Here is a 9,470-nt window from a genome sequence, read left to right as displayed (position 1 = left end):
GAGTTCATGTTTTGAAAGGACAAACAATAAGTAGCCGACCATTGCAACTGGTCGCATAAAATATATCCACTCAGTGACTATTTGGTATTTACTGTGGGTTCCATAATTATTGGCACCCCTGACTGGCAATGCACAAAAAATATATATTTAATATTTATTATACTTGGTGGAACCCATTATACCACTGACACACCTCCAAATTTCACCATGGGCAAATCTGCTTTTATGCATCGGTGTTTCAATGCCAATATTACTATGCTGTATCTGTATCAAACATTTTTATAAATGTTTGATTTTGGTGGGTTCTATTGAAATGTCAATAAAGTACTGTATTTTTAACGTGTTCAGCATTTTATCTTAGTAACCACATTGGTTATTTTTTGAAGTATTTTTGTGCATTGCCAGTCAGGGGTGCCAATAATTCTGGAACCCACTGTATGAGATTTTTTATTATTTATTTATTTATTATTCTGTTGCTGTCACCTATCCACTTCAGTGTATGCTCAGTGTGTTCTCTGTTCAGAGATGCTCTTCTGTATACCACTGTTGTAATGTGTGGTTATTGGAGTTACTGTCACCTTCCTTGTCAGCTTGAACCAGTCATCTCCTCTAACCTCTCTCAGTGGCTTTTTAATGCTTTTTAAGGCTTTTTCAGAACTGCTGCCCACTGGATGTTTTTAGTTTTTTGCATCATTCTTTCTAAACTCTAGAGACTGTTGTGCATGAAAATCCCAGGAGACCTCTTGGTTCTTGGGTATTCAAACCACCCAGAGTCACTTAAGATCACATATCTTCCCAATGCGGATGTTTACACAGCTGAACCTTATGTCTGCAATTCTTGTAGGCATTGAATTTTCCAAGTAAAGAAAATCCAAAAGGAACATGCATACATTTCAAAATCAGTGTTAGCGGTCGTAAACCGCGACCTTGTGGCTAGAATGGAGAAGCGCTAATAAATATCATAAAGCAGGTCGTTCGCTTTTTACATTGTAGGCTATGACGTTAGTTTAATTCAGGAATATCCACTTATTGGTTATGTTGCAATATATAGAAATAAAAAAGTGCGTATGAATGACCTAATTTTTTTTTTTAAAGGTGTAAATATACACATGGCGACTATATTTATTATCTCTTTAAGATAAAATGAAAGAAAATGCATTTTCCAAGTAAAGAAAATCCAAAAGGAACATGCATATTTATTAGGCTTACCTAAGTTCGTTTCAATTAACTTTCTGCATTTTCTTTAACAATGGGTTTCGATTACTCTATTCAGCCACGGGACGTCGCACTTGGACCGTATGACCCGCTTAACGTTCTGAGAAAAATGTCGAGATGGGATGTCATATTCCCTATTAATGGAACGATATTGTTTTGCTCTGTAAAATATATATAAACCATATAGAAGCCTATACCAAAATGTATCATTCATGAACACATGCTATGTGTTATATAATAACCTTACTTATTTGTTTGTTTGTTTACTTGTTTGTTTGTGTGTGAGTGAGTGAAAAGTGCCTGCCTTATCCCAGGTGGAGGGAGAGAGACAGTATTGTTGGTAGTAACTGGCCACACCTCTTCAATCGGGTGTATCCAATCTGTTCGTTCAGTTAAGCTTATCCTGTTTCGAGAGTTCAGCGGAAACCAATCCGCATGCACGTCCTGGTCCTTAATTAGCATGTGGCCAATACGCTTCAAAATGCAAATGTTGGACAGTGTAGTCAGAAGGAGCTACTGTACACTGTCGAAGTTATATTCGAGCACCAAGCGCGAGTTGCTCAGATACTGTGAGAACATAGCTACTACAGGGATAGACATCATTAGTAGTCTAGAAATAGCTACAACGCAAACGGCAGTTACTGTTCGCCAACCAGGACGTCATTGGATTTTATTCGGATTTTATGTGCAATATGACATTTGAGGAGCTAAGTGGGGAACACTCTGCAGAAAGGTAGCTACGCTTTGCATATTGTTATTGCATCGATAACATACATTTTATGCTCAGACCAATTCATTTTATTTGCTGACGATGGTGCTTGAGTGTCTGCTACAGCATTTGGATCATGCGTTAACAAACTAAACGTCGACATCCCTATTGTTTGAAGTTCATGAAATTAATGAAAGAAGATTTTATTAAAACAGGCTCCTGTCAATGTTGCTGCCGTTTAATTGCTGGCGTAGTTGTAACAAACGTTTGCGAGGTACCAGCTAACCTTGCCACACTAACCTTAAGTAGCTAGCTAGATAGTGTAACTTGCGAATATAGCCTTTGTTGCATTTTAAACTGAAACGTCAATTTTATTATGTTTTGGAGCATGCATAGTCGGCAAAGGTGACTTCATCAACATTCTTTTGAAAAGCCAAATATTTGCGGGATCGTTTTGTAAGATAATTGTTTCGGTTGAAGTGGAGTTCACACTTTGATTGCTGCTGAGTAACGTTGGCTAAGTTACGAGTATTTCTCTTCAGTGGAAGCCCGCGACGTTATGGAAATGAGAACAATTAGCAAGAATATCTAACTTTTCGTAAACTTGGCAGCATCTTTAAAAAAAAGTTATTTGTCAACTACATATTAATGTTTGAATTTCTTCACAGGATGGATTCAGTGGCAAAAGCATTGGAAGAAGTTCTCAGTTCTGCATTACCACAAGGATGTATTACTGTTGGCGTTTACGAAGCTGCAAAGTCACTGAACATGTAAGTGAAATTGATTCCGTCCGTTTTACTCTGTATTAACGTGGTTTAAAACGCGTGTGTATGGATAATGTTAATGTTCAAACAGTGGTACTGCGGCTTTAGAGCATTGAAATGAATGAATCATTGGCGTGTTGCTTTATTGCGGTAAGTTGCCTAACGAAGCGTGATTCATTTCCTTCCCACCAGAGATCCGGATAACGTGGTATTATGCCTGTTGGCTACCGACGAAGAGGATGTGAAGGACGTTGCTCTCCAAATCCATTTTACTTTGATTCAGGCTTTCTGCTGTGAAAATGACATCAACATCCTGCGAGTGAACAACACGAGACGTCTGGCAGAGATCCTTGGGGGAGTAAAACAGGGTGGAGAGCCGATGGATCTACACTGCATTTTAGTCACGGTACGATTCATATATCGATGTTTATCTTAAAGGACAGACAGTGTGTTCCATGATTAATTCACATGACCTATTGTACTGGAATGAATAATTCCCTAATATTTCTGAGTCACTAAAGTCCACCGTGTGACCTTGTTCAAAACTACATATTCACTTAATATTCATATGCAAATGATCACCTAGCAGTGCGAGGCTAATGCACATACACTCTCAAATGAACAGCTTGTGGAATGGAGGAGGTGACTAGATACTGCAGTATGCATTGGTTGCATGTGCATATTTCTTTGGTTTTCTTTCTGACAGTACAAAGTACCCCCCATTTGGAGTGTAATCTGTATACTGTAATTTATTTGATAGAACAGACTGAAGTTCTTTCAAGCTGCTGCACAGAAGCTAATTTGTCTATGAGGTAGATTGTGGGCTAAGGTTTCCAGGAGTCTGCGGTAATTGGCTGCTTAGCAAGTGATCTAATTCCAGTTTGTGAGATTGGGTGGCTGACTTGGCAGAATGTGTACCTCCTTTGGGGCATTTATGCAAGCAGATGTTCCAGGAACTGTTCGCTAGGGTAATGAGTCCACATCATGAAAGGATGTTCTTTGAATGCAAATTCCCAAACGTAAGCCAAGCCCGTGTCTTTACAAAAACACACATGCTGGCTATATTTTCCAGCACTAAAATGATTATGGCTGATGTGCTGCCAGTAAACCATGCGTACAGAGCACCTGGGAATGATACCGGTCTCCTTTAATATTTGTGTGTTTTTGCTCGAGTGTATGCTTTTAATGCGGCTTACATAGAGAATTAACTCTTTCTATGCTTTTTTTAAATTTGCAGAATCCTCAGTCATCCGCATGGAAAGACCCGGCTCTGAGCAAAGTCAACGGCTTCTGCAGAGACAGCCGCTGTCTGGACCAGTGGGTGCCGGTCATTAACCTTCCGGAGCGATGAAAGTGGAGAGCATGGATTTCTTCACTTTTTAACCTTCCAAGAAATTGCACTGGATCTGTGTAATGCTCTGGTGGACCCCCTCAGGAGAGAAATCCCCCTTTCAGAAAGATAATCGGGAAAAATAAATAAAGGAAGAAAGAATGAACCGCCTTTTCAAAGTTCCAGCTGTCTTGATGGGCGATGGGGGTGATGGATTTCAGCCCAGCTGAATGAGATGCATTCTTGGCCAAACCCGGTAACGATGTGGAGTTTGGACCGCTGGATGACCAGGTCATGAAAATGCAGTTGGACTGTATTGGAAAAGAGACACTGTTCGGGCATCATATCATGCAAGGGATTGGCAGCCAGCATTGAGCATATGTTGGGCTGAATCGAGCTCAGATCAGCTCAGGAGTGCACAAGAAGAGAGGGCCTTAGAGATGGTTTAAGATTTCAGGAGAGATTGCAGATGCACATGGTAGAAAGTCAAAAGTTTCTTTCTGCAACTGCAATTACTTTCTCTTGACACTGTTGATGTTTTTTTTTAATCATAATTATTTAAAAGGGAAGGGCTAGAAAGCAATGAGCAATCCATTTGACGTTTATGATATCGAATGGTTTGTGTGTTCTGTTTGTCATTAAGTTATTTTTTATTATACTAACTTAATTGTATTTATGTTGCAATATTTGTCTTTGACAACAAACCTGTATATGGATGGAATAAAATGTTTGAACCAAACATGGGCAGTGACTGTACCTTTATTTCTGTTTACTTAAATTAGACTGCATGTTTATTTGGACTTGGCTCATTCCTTGGCCATGTTAACCACTTTGGGATTATGGATGTCTAGTCCATGACCTCAGAGATAATCTTATGTCGCAAAGTTTTCACTTCTGAATCCAAGGTAATCATTAAAGTGGTAATCCCATTCAACTAATTTATATACACTCAACAAGCACTTTATTAGGAACATTTTTACTTTATTACACCTACTTATTAATTAATGCAATTATCTTTGCAGAGATTTGTGCAAAAAATATCCAGTGAGCAGCAGTTCTGTGGGCAGAAACACATTGTTAATGAGAGGTCAGAGGAGAAGGGCCAGACTGGTGGAAGCTGACAGGAACGTGACAGGAATGCAAATAACCACACATTACAACAGTGGTATGCAGAAGAGCATCTGTGATCACACAACCAAACCTCTTAAGTGGATAAGTTACAGCAGCAGAAGACTTAATTAGTCTAAACAATAGGTCTAATAAATACCTAATAATGTGCTCACTGAGAGTTGAATGAACATACACATTCTCTGCAGGTGGCTGCAAATTTGCCCTAAGGTCTCGCTGGTGTACAAAACTGTCTGAAGTTTGCTTTCATGCCTTAGAATGTCATAAAAGTTGAGCCAATAAATCTTCCCGCAAATTAGCGATTCCCCCTACAGTTAAGTGCAGGAGATGGCCTATTAAAAGCATCCTGGGTGCCTGCCAGTTCAATGTCCGTGGGTACATGCAGTACTTCAAAGCAACAATAGGAAAGTGTATGATTATTGCCAAATGTTTCAACTACCTTCTTGTACTTTTCCCCAACTATAGGAAGATCATGAGCAGTGTGGCAATTCCTTAATTGTTATAAATGTGTTTAATAGACAGGTTTTTTCCACTAATATCTGTAGTAGAGGAAACCGGATATTGCTGTATTGTTAATGAAATACATCAAACTTTAATTTGTCATTCTGAGATATTGCAGTAAAAAGGCAATCAGTATATTAGACTGTAAACCTTTGGAGCAGGCAGAAACGGAAATGTACTGGTATGCTGATTGTGTAATTGAACCTGTAGCCCAACTGACGAAACTGATGGGGGTGTATGTTTTTTTTGGTTGTTTTTTTTTCACTGTTGCAAGCCAGGCAATCCCCCTGTTAACTGTGACTCTTTATGAAGGGATCGATAATCCATATTCTAGCTCTTTTTATTACTGCAGGGGTGTCATCACATGACCATTGACCAAGCTAAATGAGTACTGTTATTCTGTACTGAAATGCAGCTAATTAATATTTTATGGTCTGAGGACTGTTATGAAATGTAAACTGAATATGAAATGTCAACATAATGTTTAGTATTTTTATGGCAAAATAATACATTTAACATACATCATGTTTCAACAAAAGTTTAAAAGTAGTTTTTATTTAATGTAAATGGGAAAAAAACACACATGTTCTTCTACACTATGTCTGCATTATATATATTTAATTTCTTTTATTCATTATTTTTAGGGGATGTTCCCCTTTTGTGACCAGAGGTGTGCACAAACAGTGCTCACATATTGTATTCCCCATCAAACACATTCCTTCTAATCACACTGCCTTTTAAAGCTTGCCAATTGTGTCACGTGTGCACTGATTCTAACTTAGTCACACCATAGACCATATGAACTGTGGATTCAGGTTATCTTCTGAACTGGATGGATATGAGTTTCTGCTCCTGAGATTCCAGAGGCAATCAACAGAATAGCAGCTCTGAAACAACAAGTAATGTGCTCAAATAATGTGTAAACAGTGGAACATCTACAGCTATTCATATTATTTAGTCTCAGTTCTCTTGGTGGACAATTACACTACAGTGGGAAGTGGCTTGTCATTATTACAACACTGCAAATATTAGCTCCCAGCAGATATTAGCTTCCAGCAAGACATCAGTATAATTCACCTAATTAGTACAGTGACCTCAGTAGCACACAGGACTGCAGCAAGTGGGTAATCAGGTCAGAGTTCATATGATGGTTGACTACATGTCATTTTCAACAGAGAACAAAGCTATATATCCTGACAGACAGTTACTGTACATTAAATACAGTAATATTGTTTCCACAGAGAGGTGGTATAGAATTAGATAGATTCTGCTTGCCTTTTTCATTGATTCATGATTAATGTAATTTATCGCTGAGGAACTCCAAGCTAATAATCACTAGAGATTCCCATAAATGGGAATTGTACATACAATACTGCACAGTGCAACACTAACTCCTTACACTTAATTGGGAATTTGTTGCAGACAAAGAAAAAAACTACATTCACAGCACAACACAACTTGCAAATGTTGGAAATACATAATTTAAGATCAATACATAAAATGTAATATGCAATTACATATTTAATCAGTATATTTATGCAATAATTGGGGGGAAGGGGGGGGGGGTATAGGGAGTGATGCTTAATCTCAGAAAATCTCAAGGCACAACGCACATCATTGACAAACACAGTAGATCATGCACATACTGTATGATCAGTTACACACCGCTATAAAGCATATACAATGTCCGGTTCTAATGTGGGCCCAGTGTTCCAATGCTAGCAGAGAAAAAGAGGATGTACGTTGGATGAAAGCACAAGATTAAAAGAATAATAAATATTAGGGGCATAATCTGATGCTCAAGGAGATGGGTAAACCACAGATTAAGTCTGTGTTGTGTCTAAACTTCTGAGTGTTTTAGCAGTTCAGTAATGACTGATACATTTTCATAAGTATATTACTGGCCAACTACAGCTTACCTTAGGTTCAAAATTTTAATTTAGAAAAAATATTTGTATTTGTATACTAATATGATTTTTTTATTACTGTGTATAAAATTCAATGTATAAATTTCCCAGTAATATTTTAGGAATCCAACCTTTTAAAATGCACACTTGTATTGTGGGTATTTAAGTATGCGCAACACAGTACTTTGTATAGTACGATGAGGTATAAGTAATGTTTGTTTTTCCCTCATCTAGAAAAAGCTTGTCCTTCAAACCTTTTGACCTTTTTAGCTTTGTGTCATGTTCTCACAATTGACTGTTTTGCCTTCAGCGGAAATAACCTTTTTTTTTCATGTTCAAGGACGTCAAGTAAAAATAGTTCCACAGGCTACCATCGAAAGTCTCTAAAAATAGGTTCTCCTGTGTAAAGAGGAAACGAGAATTCCTGACGATTCTATTTTTATGCCTCTGTTTGTTGTGACAACCGGTGCATGGAGACCTTGCACCATTACACATTACGTGAGCAATCCTGGACAGGGGCTAAACAATGAGGTAGCGAAGGCTAACAAAAACAAAACATCAACTGACAATGATTTGATCAGAAAGCGGTGGACTACGCCAAAGACAGCATGTCCACAAAGAAAAGAGTCATGGTGAAGCAGATTGTTAGTGGCAATGGAAAGAATATTCCAGACAAGTACAGTCCAGTTCATAAGTGTTTGGACAGTGACACATCTTTTAAAAATAGTTTTCGCTCTGTACTCCAGAAAACAAACATTGATATTGAATATGATGACTATTTCAGTTTGCGTTAATTTGACTATGCGTAAAAAGGGTTTTGTGATTTATTTCAACTGTTTGTTTTCTGGAGAACAGAGAAAAATGTGTCAATGTCTAAATACTTACAGAATGCACTGTAATAAAGGCTTCACAGGAAAGAGACCTAAGAAAACATAACTCAAATAGTTGATGCTTTGCTACTGGCAGCTGAATGGACTTCACTGTAACGTGGCAACTCTGATTGCTGGAAGGAGGCACATTTTCATGTGGTTATGCTGTGGTGGGTATTTTACAAGGGTAGGGGTGTGACAGGCACAAGCAATATAACAAAATAATCATTCTCCATCTTAAGCAAAGATCCATTAGTGACGATAACAGAGATATTTTAATTTGCGACACAAAAGCCATGCATCAGGACCCAATGTGAATGAGTGTAGCAGAGAGACCAACAGTACACCAACATCATTTAAGAGCAGATACTGATCTGATCAACTAATCAACCTTTGGGTGGGCTAAACTTCGGAGCAGTGGGCAGCCTCAGTGCAGTGCCTGGGGACCAACTGGGGAGCACTTTCTAATTCACCTAACCTGCATGTCTTTACCCGGAGGAAACCCATGCTGACATGTAACATGTGAGAACATGCAAACTCCACGCAGAGAGGCCCACACAGTAGAGATTATTGCGGCAATTGGGGCAACATTGGTACGAGCATGCCGGTTCAATCCCAGCCAGTAGCGTAGTGGTTAAGGTACGTGTCTGGGACCCACAAGGTCGGTGGTTTGATCCCCGGTGTAGCCACAATAAGATCCACACAGCCGTTGGGCCCTTGAGCAAGGCCTTTAACCCCGCATTGCTCCAGGGGAGGATTGTCTCCTGCTTAGTCGAATCAACTGTATGTCGCTCTGGATAAGAGCGTCTGCCAAATGCCATTAATGTAACGTAATGTAATGTAATGTAATGATCCAGCAGTGGGTCGAAGTGCCCCTAAGCAAGTCACCTGACTCCCAATTCCTTTATTGATGAGCTGCATTGCATTGCAACCCATTGCTGTTGGTGTGTGAGTGTGTGTGGATGGCTGAATGGAAAGCATTAATTGCACAGCACTTTGTATAAAGTCTGTTCTAAACCGATGCCCATGAACAGCTAAAGGGGTCGA

General features: G+C 39.0%; 1 protein-coding gene across 1 annotated transcript; it reads left to right on the top strand.

Annotated features, from left to right (window-relative positions):
* Positions 1 to 1,719: 1,719 nt before the first annotated feature.
* On the top strand, positions 1,720 to 4,757 carry gadd45ab (growth arrest and DNA-damage-inducible, alpha, b). Its single transcript, XM_061238777.1, has 4 exons — positions 1,720 to 1,948; positions 2,593 to 2,694; positions 2,881 to 3,094; positions 3,926 to 4,757. The coding sequence occupies exons 1-4, from the start codon at positions 1,899 to 1,901 to the stop codon at positions 4,037 to 4,039; spliced, it is 480 nt and encodes a 159-aa protein (XP_061094761.1). The 5' UTR covers positions 1,720 to 1,898; the 3' UTR covers positions 4,040 to 4,757.
* Positions 4,758 to 9,470: the final 4,713 nt, after the last annotated feature.

The sequence above is a fragment of the Conger conger genome, chromosome 4 (assembly GCF_963514075.1).
Source record: "Conger conger chromosome 4, fConCon1.1, whole genome shotgun sequence".
Lineage (NCBI taxonomy): Eukaryota > Metazoa > Chordata > Actinopteri > Anguilliformes > Congridae > Conger > Conger conger.
The sequence above is the reverse complement of the archived record's forward strand: the minus strand, read 5'-3'. Positions and strand labels throughout refer to the sequence as shown.